The following is a 15,953-nucleotide window of genomic DNA, read 5'->3' as shown; positions in this document are numbered from 1 at the left end:
TCAAGCAAGTTCTGGGGCATATTAGCAGGTCAGGACAATAGTGGACCAATAGTTGAATGTTTATGACTTTTAAATCTACATACGTTACGGATTTAATTCCAAAGATAATTTGTACAGAGGTCACAGCCTGTTTGCAAGAAGCATAGGTTGTGATAGCAAGTGACTTTAACTTTTCACATACTGACTGGAACTCCTATACTGTAAAAGGGCTGGGCTGGATGGGAAGGAGTTTGTCAAATGTATTCAGGAAAATTTCTTTAATCTGTACGTAGAAGTCCCAATGAGAGCGTGTATAAAGCTTGATCTCCTATTAGGGAATGAGACGGGGCAGGTGGCAGAAGTTTGTGTAGCGGAACACTTTGCATCTAGTTATCCAAATGCCATCACTTTCAAGGTAATTATGGAAAAGGATAGGTCTGGTCCTCGGGCTGAGATTCCAAAATGGAGAAACGCCAATTTTGATGGTATCAGAAAGGATATGGCAAACATGTATTGGGACAGCTTGTTTTCTAGCAAAGGTGTACTTATTAAGTGGGAGGCCTTCAAAAGTTAAATTTTGAAAGTACAGTGTTTGTATGTTCCTGTCAGAATAAAAGGCAAGGATAGCAAGTTTAGGGAATCTTGGTTTTCAAGAGATACTGAGGACCTGGTTAAGAAAAAGGAGGTGCGTAGCAGGTATAGGCAAGCAGGAACAAATGAGGTTCCTGAGTATAAGAAATACAAGGGAAGGAAATCAGGAGAACTAAAATAAGGCATGAGCAGACAAGTTGAAGGAGAATCCTAAAGGCTTCTACAGACATATTAAGAACAAAAGGATACCAAGTGACAAAATTATCCTTTGGAAGGTCAGAGTAGTAATCTAGACATGGAGCCAAAAGAATTGGGGGAGATCCTAAATGGATCTTTTGCATCTGTATTTACTCAGGAGACAGACACAGAGTATGTAGAAGTAAGTTAAAGCAGCATCGAGGTCAAGGACCCTATGAGGACTACAGTGGAGTAGGTGTTTACTGTCTTGGGACAAATTAGGGTGAATAAATCTCCAGGGCTTGTAAAGGTGTTCCAATGGACCCAGGGGGAGGCAAGTACAGAAATTGCAGGAGCCCTAGTGGAGATATTTAAAACATCCTTAACCATGGGGTGGTGCCGGAGGATTGGAAGATTGTTAACATTGTTTCATTGTTTAAGAAGGTTCTAAAAATAAGTAAAGAAATTATAGGCTGGTGAGCCTGACGTCAGTAGCAGGAAAGTAGCTGGAAGGTATTCTACCGGATATATAATTATTTGGATAGACAAGGACTGATTAGGGGTAACCAACATGGCTTTGTATGTGGTAGGTCATGTCTAACCAATTTAAAGAGTTTTTCGAGGACATTATCAAGAAAGCTGATGAAGGCAAGGCAACGGATGATGCCTACATGGACATTGTCTACATTGACAAGGTCCCACATGGAAGGGTGGTCAAGGAGGTTCAGTTGCTTGCCACTAAAGATGATGCAGAGAACCGAATTAGACATTGGCTTTGCAGGAGAAGCTAATCAGTAGTAATAGATGGGTGCCTCACTGACTGGAGGCCTGTCACTCGTGTTGTGCTGTAGGGAACGGTGCAGTGTCTGTTGTTTTCTGGCATCTATATCAACAGTCTGGATGATAATATGGTTAACTAGATCAGCAAATTTGCAGATAACACCAAGACAGCGAAGATGACTATTAAAGCTTGCAGCAGGATCTGAACCAGCTAGAAAAATGAGCTGAAAAACGGCAGATGAAATTTAATACAGACAAGTGCAATTTGTTGCACTTTAGGAGGGCCAACCAGGGTACGTCCTACACTGTCAGTGTTCGAGCACTGAAGAGTGCAGTACAACAGAGGGTTCTCAGAATAAAGATCCATAGTTCCTTGAAAGTGCCATCACAGGTAGATAGAGCCATAAAAAAAGCTTCTGGCACACTGACCTTCATAAATCAATATATTTAGACCAGAAGTTGGGATGTTATGTTGTACAAGATCTTTGTGAAGCCTAATTTGGAGTTTTGCAGTTTTACAGTTTTGGTCATCCACTTACAGGAAAGATGTAAATAAGATTGAAATAGTACAGAGAAAATTTACAAGGATGTTGCCAGGACTCGAAGACCTGAGTTCTCGGGAAAGGTTGAATAGGTTAGGACTTTATTCTCTAGAATGCTGAAGATTGAGGGGAAATTTGATAGAGGTATATAAAATTATGAGCGGCCTAGATAGGGTAAATGCAAGCAGACTTTTTCCACTGAGATTGGGTGAGACTAAAACTAAAAGTAATGGGTTAAGGGTGACAGGTGAAATGCTTAGGGGGAAAATGAGGGGGAGCTTCTTTACTCAGGGGGTGGTGAGTGTGTGGAATGAGCTGCCAACTTAAGTAGTGGATGTGGATTTTAACATTTCAGATAAATTTAGATAGGAATATGGATGGGAGGGGTATGGAGGGCTATGGCCTTGGTGCAGGTCAAAGGAACTGGGCAGATTAATGGTTCAGCACGGACTAGATGGGCCAAAGGACCCATTTGTGCGCCGCAGTGTTCTACGACTCTGAGAGAGAGCAGAAGTCCAACTGCACAATGATAATCGTATTCTTTAATTAGCAAACCAATCCCTCTTTGCTGCAAAAATAAAACTAAATTCTAGCCAAACCAACATTTTTTCTTAAGAAACAAGGCCAGTGTTCAGAATTCCCACATTTTCATGTTTCATGGCCAATATGAAAATTGTAGATAGAGAACTTACTGAAATTCAGATACAATAAATAGTCATAAACACTCGCGCTTCATGATTTATTAAAAACACAATTATAGAGTCAGAGCTGTAGAGTATAGCAACTAGTCCTTTGATTCAACTCATTCATGTTAATCATGATGCTGAACCTATGCTAATCCTGTTTGCTGCAACAGGTGGGTATCCATCTACTCCTTTCCTATCCAAGTACCTATCCAACCTTCTTTTAAATGTAATTGCATCTGCCTCTGGCAGCTCGTTGCATACAACCATCACCAAGTGTATGAAAAACCTGCACTTCAGATCTCCTTTAGTTTTCTCCCCTCTCACCTTAAGCCCATGCTGTCTTGGTTTATATTGCCTAAGCTGGGGAAAAAGACTCTTGTCAACTCTACCCGTGCTCCTCAATGTTATAAACATCTATAATGTCACCCTCAGCCGCTTATACTCCAGGGCAGTGGTCCCCAACCTCCAGGCTGTGAAGCATGCAGTGGTGCAGCAATAGCCGGGACGCACCCAGCACATCTTTAAGAAAAAAAATGAAATAAACAAGCTAATTAATTAGATGCCACCAGGCACGTAAATGTCGGCCTAGATCAGAGGCGTTTTCTCGGCTACCGCTGCACCCCTGCATGCATCGTGGCCTGGTATCGGTCCACAGCACGGAGACTAGGGACCACTGCTCCAGGGTAAAGAAACCTAGCCTATCTAATCTCTCCTTATACAATAACTAAAGCCTTCCATTTCCAGGCAACAATCCAGTTGATCTATTCTGCACTCTTTCAAATGCTATCTTAAAGTATGTTTAAAGCTGATTTATATATCCACTGACTTGCAAAAGTAAGTGTAACAACGAGGGATAATCCTGTATTCTATAATGAACAAAGTATTTCAGTTTCAAAAGATAGTTAAACAGCAGCAGTGTCAGCTCAAACGCTCATGAAACAGCAGGAACTAACAATCAGCAAGATTCCGATTAGACTATATAACCATAAGACAAAGGAGCAGAATTAGGCCATTTGGCCCATAGAGTCTGCTCTAGGCCTTTCAATATTCAATAGGTTTCAGTGAAATTTACCCTTCATTCTTCTAAACTCTAGCAAGCACAGGCCCACAGCCATGAAACACAACTTAAATGTTAACCCCTTCATTCCCACAATCATTCTTATGAACCTCTGGACCCAGAAGAGAGATAGGAGTAGAATTAGGCCTTTCACCCATCGAGGCTGTTCTGCCATTTCATCATGGTTGATCCATTTTCACTCTCAACCCCATTCTCCTGCCTTCTCCCTGTAACCTTTCACTCCTTGACCAATCAAGAACCTATCAACATCCACCTTAACCACACTTAATGACCTGGCCTCCACAGATTCATTGCCCTCTGGTTAAAGAAATACCTCCTCACCTCCAAATGCTAGCACATGCTTTCTTAGATTTTTTTGTGTGCCATACTCTGCCAGAGCCTCGGCAACCACTTTTTCAAGTGGTTGTCTTGGAGGAAAGATTCTGTCAGTGGTCCCTCACGTCCTTCTCACAGCGCAGTCTTTTTTTTTAACGAGGCCGAGTTGCGAGCTCAACACTCAACCCAGCACGGACAGAAAGTATGCCCAGGAGCAGCCCAACTGGGTTCAAACTCGGGAACCTTTGCTCCGAGTCCGGTGCTGGTGTCACTGCGCCACCAGCCAGCGTCCTTTCTTAGATAAGGAGCCCAAAACTGCTCAAAATATTACGTGTGGTCTGAACAATGCCTTATAAAGCCTCAGCATTACAAGCTTGCTTTTATATTCTAGTCTTCAGGAAATAAATGTTAACATTGCATTTGCCTTCCTTACCACAGACTCAGTCTGCAAGTTAAGTCAGTTCTTCAGTTCTGGCAGATTATTTGCTTCTCAGATCAGCCTTCATTCCAAGAGAAATTGTAATCTACTAGATAATAATAATATTTCAAGTAGCTATCAGCATGGTTTACGCTAACTGCAAAAGTGAGCCTTCTTATTCAGCAGAAAGGATAAAATCAAGCTACACAGGAAATCCTTTTGAGACAAACACAAAGTAAAAAGATATTTATCAGCTCAAATTGAAATAAATTGAAATGGCATGGTGAAATATTGTAAAAGTACTTTACTAAAGATATATTTCTCTCTAAATTTTATGATTTCACTGCAAAGCAATGAGGTAGAACAGGATAAAAGAGGACAGCTTTGAGACATTGAATAAAACTCTTCGATGCGAAAGATCAGGCAAGTGATATCATCGACATTTAAGTATGTACACTGAACATTTATTTTATGAAAAATTATGCTACAATAACTTTACAGGTAGAGCTCTGATAAAGCAAAATCCTCAAACCCTTCCTGGGTAAGTAATGAAAAAGCAAAAAGCATTACGGAAGAACTTGACCAGAATCAAATTTGTTCAGCAGAATTGAATTTGTTTGATGACTATTGCAGACATCCCACCTTTCCCGGAAGTTCCGGGAGTCTCCCACATATTAATAGTGGCTCCCTGATGCCCGCAAATTATATACAATGTCCCGGAAATTGAATTTTTTGAGAGCGAGCGTGAGAGAACGCGCGAGAGAGTGAGCGCAAGAGCAAGAAAGCAAGCGCGAGTGAGAGCGACCACGAGAGACAGCGCGAGAGCATGCGCACGAGAGCGAGAAAGCAAGCGCGAGAGAGAGTGAGAAAGCAAGCGTGAGAGTGAGAGCGACCACGAGAGACAGCGCGAGAGCACGCGCACGAGAGCGAGAAAGCAAGCACGAGAGAGAGTGAGAAAGCAAGCGTGACAGTGAGAGCGAGAGAAAGAGCGAGAGCGAGCGCGAGTGAGAGCGAGAGAAAGAGCGAGAGCAAGCGCGAGTGAGAGCGACGACAGAGAGCGAGAAAGCAAGCATGAGAGAGTGAGAAAGCAAGCGTGAGAGAGAGCGTGAGCAAGCAAGGGCAAGCAGCGAGAGCAGGAGCGAGAAAGCAAGTGTGAGAGAGCAAGAGAGAGAGAGAGCGAGAGCAAGAGCGAGAAAGCAAGCGCAAGTAACAGCGACCACGAGCGAGAGAGCGCGCGCGATAGAAAGCGAGAGCAAGAGCAAGAGAGTTCCAAAAAAAGTCAGAGTGGCAGTGTTCCAAGAAAATATAAAACGTATGTCACCCCAGACTACACTAAAGTGTACCCCTGCCTAATAGGGGTCAAAAATAATGACAGTGTTGCTCGCTGCACTGTTTGCAACAGTGACTTTTCTGTTGCCCATGGTGGGTTAAGATTGTAAAAGACATGTTGAGGTGAGTTTAACAGGTGTCATTCGTTCATTAGCATAGCTAACATTATTTAAACTGGCTGGCTAGCTGCTAAGGAGCTACTCTGTTGCAGACATCCCACCTCTCCCGGAAGTCTCCCGCAAGTTGATGGTGCTACCTCCCTGAAATGAGTTTTTGTAGGGTGGGATGTCTGCTATTGCAACTTAAATGCAATTCTCAACTACAAAATCTAGCTAATCAAAACCAAGTCATTTAAAACTCAAACAGTCTGCCATTCAGTCATTCAGAAATCCCAATAGCTTGGCATCTGGATCACTAGTTAACATCTGTCATGATCCCCTATGATTCACCAAGGCCCAGCACCCTGCTCCTTATCAACCCTCTGGGACCCTAGTTATTGCACTCCCTTTAAACAACTGACCCACTGGGAAATTTATGAGAATACCTGGTACTATCTTTAAAAATGAATTAAAAATGCATTAGGGTACTCACATCAGAACATAAGATACTGGAACAGATGGCCATTTAGCCCATCAAGTCTGCTCCATCATTCAATCATGGCTGACTTTTACAACCCCAAAATAGTGAAGGAAAATGGTACGAACAGAACTTGAAAGGAGCCAAATACCAAAATTTATAGAGAGTGATATTCAAATATTTGTGGTGTGCGTCCTATGCAACCTTCAAACACTTTCCTGCAATTCATTATTATTTGTTAAATGTAGGCAGAGACAAAACAGCTGTGTAATTGAATTTGGAAAAAAATCTGTAATGTAATCCACCATCATAAGTATCAGCTCTTCCTAAGTGCTGTTGTAAACTGAGAAAACCTACAGCAAAATGCAAAAGTGCAAAATCTACAGCAAAAAAGATATTCATTTTATATATGTGAAAATAGACATCTATAATGAGTGGATATATTGTTTAGAATGAATACATACATTATGGTTAAGATTATCACAGTACTTACGGCAGCTTGCTGCTACGTACCATTTTCATTTGATGTTGTCTGAAACAACATTAAAGGTCTTTGGCTGCACAAGGCAGTTTTAGGCTCAGAACTTTTCTTCTGCACAGAATTTAATGATGGATTTGATTGAATTGTTGCAGTTTCTGGAATTATTTTGAAAATCTATGAATGAAAGAAATCGTATGAGTATTTATAATTTCAATGTAAATAATGCTCAAATTACTACCTTCTGGAGCTGGCACCTTTAAAGATTTACCTTCCCCTACTGAAACATGATTACAAGGCTTTCAGAATCAGAATCAGGTTATATCACAGGCATACATTGGGAAATCTGTTGTTTTGCAATGGCAGTACAATGCAATATATTAAATAAAAATATAAATTACTATAAGATACTATAGATATAAAAAACAAAAAATAAATTAAAAATGCAATGCAAGAAGAGAGCAAAGAAAGAAAAAATACTGAGGAAGAGTTAATTGGTTCATTTTCCATTCAGAAATCTGTTGGCAGAGGGGAAGAAGTTGTTCCTGACACTGAGTGTGCGTCCTCAGACTCCTGTACCTCCTCCTTGGTGGGAGCAATGAGAAGAGGTCATGTCCTGGGTGACTGGGGTCCTTAATGATGGATCACAAACAAGAGAAAATCTGCACATGCTGGAAATCTGAGCAAAACACACAAAATGCTGGAGGAACTCTGCAGACCAGGCAGCATCTAGGAAAGAGTACAGTTGATGTTTCAGGCCAAAACCATTCCGCGGGACAGGTGTAGCCTTTTTTGAGGCATTGCATTTTAAAGATGTCCTCAGTGCTAGGGAGGCTGGTGCCCATGATGGAGCTGGCTGAGCTTGTGGCCTTCTGCAGATTTTTCAGTTCCTGTGCAGTGGCCCCTCCATACCAGATGGTGATGCAACCAGTTAGAATGCTCTCCATGGTACATCTATAAAAATTTGCTGCATCTTTGGTGGCATTCAAAGTTTCCTCGAGCTCCTAATGAAATATACTGGCTAATGAAATACAGGCATATTATCCTTCTAAGATGAGCTTTATGGTATTAACAAACAACAACATTGTATTCAAAACCACAGCACCTCTCTGTCAGGCCCATACAACCATTATACAATTTCACCAGTGTACAATGTGCATATCCAATTGGATTCAGTGGAGAGAAATCAGGAATTAAAATCGTTTCAGATTCTTACAACTCCAGCTGAAGGTCACCCAACACTCCTCTGGAGCTGTACAGATAGGACGTGGGTGTATAGATACTGGATATATGCTCAAAGGTTACGGCTATTTCAACGTTTCTACTTACTATACATCGTGATTTTAAAAAGTAATTTGCACTCTAGCTTCCAAAATTTTGTTAACACGTCTGAAGCATATTAATATATATAAAATCCAAACAAAAACATCACCTGAACATATTAACAGAAGTGCAAACAATATTAATCTACAGACTAGAGTCATGGAAACAGACTTTTCAGCTTATGTTCATGCCATCCTTTTTGTCACACTAATTAGGTTGCATCCTTTGAAGACATGCCTATTCAAGTGCCTGTCTAAATGTCCAATATGTGTAATATGTGTAGTCGTTGTATATCCCATATTTCTGAATAATATCAAGGAAACAAACATAGTTTGCAAAAAATTTAATATTCATGGTACTATGCAGATACATTATATTTGCAAATTAATTTGAGAAAGTGAGCAATTTTTAAGCCAAATGCTTTGCATTTCACCAAACTATGGAAAATATGGCATCCCCCCCACAGATGCTGGCTGACTTGCCAGGTTCCTCAGCAGATTGTTTTTTGATCCAGATTGTAGTGTCTCCATTAGTACAACACTACCTTAAGTTTCCAGTACACTCTAAACAGAACAGCAAGATGGTGCAAGTGAGGTGAACCCAGGTTCCTTGCAACATAAAACCTTTCTGCTAACCGTCACTCTACCATGCTGTCACCAAGGCCGGACTTTAGGCAGGGCTAGGCTAGGCTGCAGCCCAGGGGCCAGAGCTGCGGAGGGGCCCAAAATAGGTAGCTATCATCAGGGCGGACAAAAAAAAGTACGAGAGTGGAGCACAGAAAAGAAAAAGGAAACAAGAAACAAGTAAAAAAGAGGACAGTGAGAAAGAAGCATTAAAAAAGACATTGAAATTGACAGAGTTTTTTAAACCTGTTCTCGATGATGCAGCAGTACCATCGCTCTTGTCACAGTCTGAGACCGGTGGACAAATGGAGACCTGTTCAACAGCTAGCGCTAGCACCAGCGTTAGCACAGGACCACCGTCCTTGCCACAGTTAGCAGCTAACATTGAAGAGGCAGAGAGCATGACTTTGGGATTCCCGACCACAGAGGCCTCCGAACAACCAAGTCGGGTCGCCATTAATGTTAACGTTACCACTACTGAGGATCCTGACAGCGAAAGGAAATGTTAGATGATTCAGTCCTAGCATACTGGGCTAAGAAAGGGCCGGAGTCCTGCCAGAATAAGGATGTGGATATCAAAGCTTTGGAATGAGTATACAAACAGCAGAGATGTTTTTTTCCTCCAAATTTCACTTCAAACACAAGCTGGTAAACGGTGAGTACATATCAAGGCAGTGACTCTTATATTCCCCTTCCACCAGCTGTGTGTTTTGTTTTGCATGCTGCATCTTCAGTGATGGTAACTGTCAGTCCATCTTCAAAACTGGCTTTAGCGACTGGAAACATGCTGCTGAGCGCATAGGAGAGCATGAAAATTAGGAACACCACAGGAAAACGATACTGACCTATGTTACACTAGCGTCTGACAGCGGAAGAATTGATACAGAGCTGCAAGTCAGACTACTGGACCGACGTATTGAGAAGAGTTGTGGCGGTTGTGAAGTTTTTGGTCAAGAGGGGACTGGCTATCCGAGGCTCCAGTAGCATATCTGGCAGGCCTGATAACGGCAAATACATGGGCATTCTAGAGGTAGTAAGTGAGTTTGGCCGGTTTTTGAAGGCGCACATACAGAAATTTGGAAATGCAGGATCAGGCACCCCTTCATATCTTTCACCTAAAACACGTGAGGAGTTTATTGAGCCCATGAGCGATCGAGTTCTGTCAGAGATCATCAGTGAAGTCAAAATGGCCAAATACTTTTCTATTAGCATCGATTCAAGCACAGATGTTGCACACGTAGATCAGCTCACATTCATTTAAGATTGGGTACATCATACTTCATCTCCCTCATAACTTTACGAAGCCAGCTAAACCTCAGTCAATTTTTAAGTGTTTTAGATGCTGTCCTTCAAACTAAGAATCTGCATTACTTTCTGTCCTCCCTCTTAAGGTCTGTAAGTTTATAGCCTATGTATTGTACTAAACCAATGTCTTGGTCTACAGCTTTGATATTTAGACCAGTATGACCTTTGCTCTTGTTCTTGCCTTTTTCTGCTTGGTACAGCAGCATTTTACGGTGTCGGCAGGGGCCCATCAGGGCCTCCAGCCCAGGGGCCCTGGCCCCACTAAATCTGGCCCTGGCTGTCATCTTTAGCTGAACTATACTGTATTTCATATCAAACTCAAGTTTCAACCAGGATACGGACCAGGAATTGCATATTTTCACATTCAAAAGTGTGTAATACCTTGTCTTCACTCAAGGCTGGCCTCAGAGGCAGGCTGTCAGTCAAGGTGGCGAAACTCTTGGACCAATATTGACAGCACTGCAGTACAATCTATATGTTTTAAGGAAGGAGGCATAAGAAATGGGAATGGATTGAGTAAATATGATGAATAGTTTGAGGAGAAGAAAGAGTGAGGAGATAAATGGCCTGGCATTTGGATATCGTGAAGCAATTCATACTAGCATTTGAGAAAGGGGAGAGGAGTGAGACAGAGATCATCCAGGTGTTTTGGGAAGGGGAAATTGAAGAGTACTGATGAATTGAGGAGGGTGGCATAATCTGAGCAGCATGCCTAAATTACATAAGTGGAAATGAGGGAGAAAAGGGTGTGGAAAAACAACAGTAAAGGTGGTTGGGATCGCATGGGAACAATATCATTATACCCATCTTGATCAACATCAACACAAGTAATTACTTCAGGAATGTAAAGAGTGACTGATAAGAGGAAATGCAGAGTCAAATTTCATACATGTTGTAATTTGACTAGGAAATTATTGAAAATACAAGTTATTCCAGGTAAAATCAACTTTCACATAGTACTGAAATAAAGAAATTATTTATAGATTAAGAACAACAGACAATGATCTGTATCCGTTCCTGAAGGAGATAGGATTCACAGATTCAAAGTGTGTTTATTATCAAAGAATGTATAAATTTTACAGTTTTGAGATTTGTTTGGTTAACAGGCAGTCACAAGGAACCCAAAAGAAGCCAATTAAAAAACAGACAAACCCCCAGTGCACACAGAGAAAGAGAAAAAAAATCAGAACATGCAAACAATAGAAGCGAACAACAACAACAGCATTCTGAACCAAATTGAGTCCTTCGATCCAAATCCCTAGAGCACCTTGGGGTAGGCCCAAAGCCTCGGTATTTGGTTCATTATATTAGCGGGGCAATTTGGCGCAAAGATCACCGACATGAAGCCAGGGGCAGTCTCACAGCCTTAGCGTTGTGGAAAGAGGATCCCCCAGATTATCTGGGCTGGCGTTTAAGCTGTCTGAACTTCATACTAGGACCTAAGTCCTGCCACGATGAATCGTTCTGAGCCAGATTTCACTGTTCAAGAAGCCATTCTCGACTTCTCCAAATCAGCTCGATGCTTAGAGCGATCCACTTCTCGACATCTAATTCTTGATACACTCCCTTTCCAGTCGATTTAGGCCAGCATTTAGATTGCCCAGATTGCATATTGTACCTCACATTAGGACCCAGGTTTTGCTCTGGACCTAGAACACGCCACCCAGCTATTCGCTTTGGACTTGGATTTCGTTGCTGAAGAAGCCATTCTCAGCTTCTCCAAATCGGCTCAGTGCTTGGATCAATCCACCCTTACACCCAGGTTAATTGGATGGGCATCAGAACTCCTCTGTTCCTTTTCTCCTCTTCGAGTCATTCACTTCAACCAGTACGGCTCCAACTCCAAGTGATTTTGCACTGCACCAGCAGGGCACCTCTTCATTGTTTGTGACTATCACCACAATTTACTTCAAAAAAGGTGTTATTAAATAATGTTTTTAATCAAATTCCTTTGTTTTGGAACTACAATTAAGCTGTTGCATGTTTTCAGTAGTGATGTCTTAAATCGGAAGAGGATAATAAAGTTGTTAATAAACAATCTGGAGACTTCAATTTTCTTGAAAGAATAGTGGACAAACTCTGCATACACTTCTGTGAACCACATGCTAGGAAGGTACAGAACAGACTTTCTAAAATAGTTGCAGGAAGAGGGGAACTGCAATTGTGGGTATAAATAAGGGTAGTGTTGGTTGTTTCCCATAGAAAATTTTAAAAGTACCATTTGATATAGATATTCAAAATTATGAAGACTTCAAAGCTGGGTGGGCAAATTTTAAAAATAATAGTCTTATTAAGTAACATGAGGGTGTTTGCTATTAAGCCATGAATGATTAAGATTTATATTACCAGATGGTTGTTAAAAGAAAAAGATCTTTAACCATTTTCACAAGGGAGCTGGATACGTACTTGGAGAAAAAAATAGCAGAGACATGAATGGGACCTAATGAATTGTTCCTCAAGATTCAGTGAACTGAACAACCTTGTTCCAAATAATTATTTTAAGATTCTTTAGATGTCCAGACACCAGAAAACACCTGAGCAAGCTTTTAAATAAATGCTTACCTTTTCATAATTTTCTATTAAGATCTCAACAACTATATTCTGAAACTTGATATCCATGATTGCTGCTACAGTCTCCTCCTGAGGTCTAAACAGTGTCGGTCCAAACACCACACCTAGGTTTGCCACTGTCATCAGATTTTGTTTGTGGTTACTGGACACCCTAAGTGACAAGAGAGAAATAACTCACTGATTAAAAGACAACTAACAAAATTATGACAGAATATTGCTTTTAGTCCAAACCAAGAAATAACTATCAGCTCATCTGCCATGATCAAGGACTTTAATAAGATAAGTGTTATTTATTTAATTCTAGGGAAATGGCCACATCATTAGTGTCAACTTCACAAAGTAGGCTTCTAATACTGCACAGCTGTATAATTACAAACACCTTAAGATAAGCCAACACGTACACAAAAGATAGTACAAGAGCGAGCAAAACGTATTCACTGAGTCACTCAATAAATAATTGAACTATTACGAACTAGAAGCTAGATAGCACAAGCCACTATTGATTACAATTCTGCTGTAAACTGTTAAATTTGTTTAATTTAAAATAAATGAGATTCATCAACTGATATTGAATAACTCATGTCAATGATATCTTGTACAATATTGCCATAATATGATTAATTGACATTGATCATGATATTACCTCAATACGGAATATCATGATCTATGCAAGATCGTGAAAATAGTCTCAAAGAACAGGAAAGGATATTACAATTAAATAATATTTAAATGTTGATTGAGTACAATAGATATATTACAATAGATATATTTCCAAAATGCATGTCTAAAACACATCAGGTTTAGCTATTTAAGGTTAAAGTAAGGCTAATTCAGTAAACTGAAGATTAAACCTAGTGCCTTACTGTAGAGCCCAGAAAGCCAAGATCATCTAATTTTTTCAAAAAAAGACACTGTGTCATATTCAAGAGCTTCAGCTACATTTTTTGTTTTTATTTGACCTTTCATAATGATGATGCCAAAGACATACATATTACAGACAATTGTACTAGAGAAGAGGCAAAGGCGGGTTACTGGTACCTTATAAACCAATCACTTCGGGCAGATGAGGCTTGTCATCTGTGGTTGGCAGCTCATCTAGGAAAAGGAAAACTCTGATCTCAAACCTCTGCTGCCTTGTGGCTATACCCACTCATGGTGAAGGCTTTGGGAATAACCCCCCAGGGAAAAATCTGGAGCTGGAGTCCCTAAAGCAGTCCAGCAGACCTGGCAACTCCTGTGATGCTGCTGTTGCCAACCGTATCGGTTTTTGCTGTTCCCTTGGGTTCATCAAATGCATGGAAAGGGGGAGCTTAACACATGGGCAACAGATTGCTCTCCACATTTTAATGCCCTGGCTTGCATTCTAGACAGCTAGGATGCAATATCCATGGTTGACCCTGACCAACGGAGGCCTCAACTCAGCTGTACTGAAGACATCGAATTTTGATAAAGTGCTTCACCCATGAAGAGACCTCCATATATTTAAATTTAATAATCACACTGAATTATTTTCTCAACCTTAAACATGACTGAGTGAAACAAAGACTTAAAGCTTACAAAACATTTTGTAGGTATCCGTAATATGATCTACAGCAGAAGACAGTTTCATATTGTTCATGTTAATTTACATCCAGCTGTATTTCCTACCATTAGTGATGCTGCCTTCAACTAGCCTACAAAAATTACAAACCCTGAGGCCTGAAGAAGTAAGCTGCTGCTTAAGACTCCATAGTAATATTTGGTGAATACGTTTCCAATCGCTATCATATTATCGTATTCAGCATTTATTACTTGAGAATTAACATATATATTTAGTAAATAAAATACAATTTGTTAAACTTTCAAAGAAACAGTAATTATTCAAACAAACTAAAGCAATAAGCTTTGTCTTACTTTGCCAGATGTTTTATAGTTATTTCCAACATTGCCTTGTTCTTCTCTGGCAGCCGATGAACATATTTATGTATCTCAGACAGTCTTGATTCTGGATTGTCCAACTCTATTGAGAATCAAAAACAAATACAATATTTATGATTTACCTCTAGTAACTTTGGTGATCACAATGATCAAGTGGCTCATTAATTTTCATTTGTTTAATAAATCTAGTTTTGTAGTCTAAATCATGTCATCACAAAAAGAAAATATACTTTATGTTAATACAAAATACCAGGACTTCTGAATTCACAGTCAAATTAGAAGTAACTTGATTCCATGGAACTACTTTATAAGAACAATATTCCAACGCAGTGGTCCCCAACCTCCGGGCCGCAAACTGATACTGGGCCGCGAAGAATGCAGGGGTGCAGCCGTAGCCGGGACGCATCCAGCACATAGAACATAAAACATAGAATAGTACAGCACATTACAGGCCCTTCGGCCCACAATGTTGTGCCGACCATCAAACCCTGCCTCCCATATAAGCCCCCACCTTAAATTCCTCCATATACCTGTCTATTAGTTTCTTTAAACTTCACTAGTGTATCTGCCTCCACCACTGACTCAGGCAGTGCATTCCACGCACCAACCACTCTCTGAGTAAAAAACCTTTCTCTAATATCCCCCTTGAACTTCCCACCCCTTACTTTAAAGCCATGTCGTCTTGTACTGAGCAGTGGTGCCCTGTCGTCTGCAAACTTGCCAACCCACCCTTCTACCCCCACATCCAGGTTGTTAATAAAAATCACAAAAAGTAGAGGTCCCAGAACAGATCCTTGTGGGACACCACTAGTCACAACCCTTCAATCTGAATGTACTCCCTCCACCACAACTCTCTGCCTTCTGCAGGCAAGCCAATTCTGAATAAACCTGGCCAAACTTCCCTGGATCCCATGCATTCTGACTTTCTGAATAAGCCTACCGTGTGAAACCTTGACAAATGCCTTACTAAAATCTACACAGATCACATCCACTGCACTACCCTCATCTATATGCCTGGTCACCTCCTCGAAGAACTCTATCAGGCTTGTTAGACACGATCTGCCCTTCACAAAGCCATGCTGACTGTCCCTGATCAGACCATGATTCTTTAAATGCCCATAGATCCTATCTCTAAGAATCTTTTCCAACAGCTTTCCCACCACAGCCGTAAGGCTCACTGGCCTATAATTACCTGGGCTATCCCTACTACCTTTTTTGAACAAGGGGACAACATTCGCCTCCCTCCAATCCTCTGGTACCGTTCC

The 15,953-nt window shown here is 40.8% G+C and overlaps 1 protein-coding gene across 4 annotated transcripts in view; it reads right to left on the bottom strand.

Moving 5' to 3' along the window:
* Positions 1–15,953, bottom strand: part of LOC140200486 (rho GTPase-activating protein 26-like) — a 193,425-nt gene that overhangs the window by 37,866 nt on the left and 139,606 nt on the right. For all 4 annotated transcript variants that reach the window (XM_072263883.1, XM_072263884.1, XM_072263881.1 and 1 more), the window contains exons 17-19: positions 14,665–14,770; positions 12,763–12,922; positions 6,985–7,126 (exon numbers count right to left, since the gene is read on the bottom strand). In XM_072263883.1, coding sequence (XP_072119984.1) covers positions 6,985–7,126; positions 12,763–12,922; positions 14,665–14,770 — 408 coding nt within the window. The remainder of the gene's footprint in view (positions 1–6,984; positions 7,127–12,762; positions 12,923–14,664; positions 14,771–15,953) is intronic.

This window comes from Mobula birostris, chromosome 7 (genome assembly GCF_030028105.1).
Source record: "Mobula birostris isolate sMobBir1 chromosome 7, sMobBir1.hap1, whole genome shotgun sequence".
Classification (NCBI taxonomy): domain Eukaryota; kingdom Metazoa; phylum Chordata; class Chondrichthyes; order Myliobatiformes; family Myliobatidae; genus Mobula; species Mobula birostris.
The sequence above is the reverse complement of the archived record's forward strand: the minus strand, read 5'-3'. Positions and strand labels throughout refer to the sequence as shown.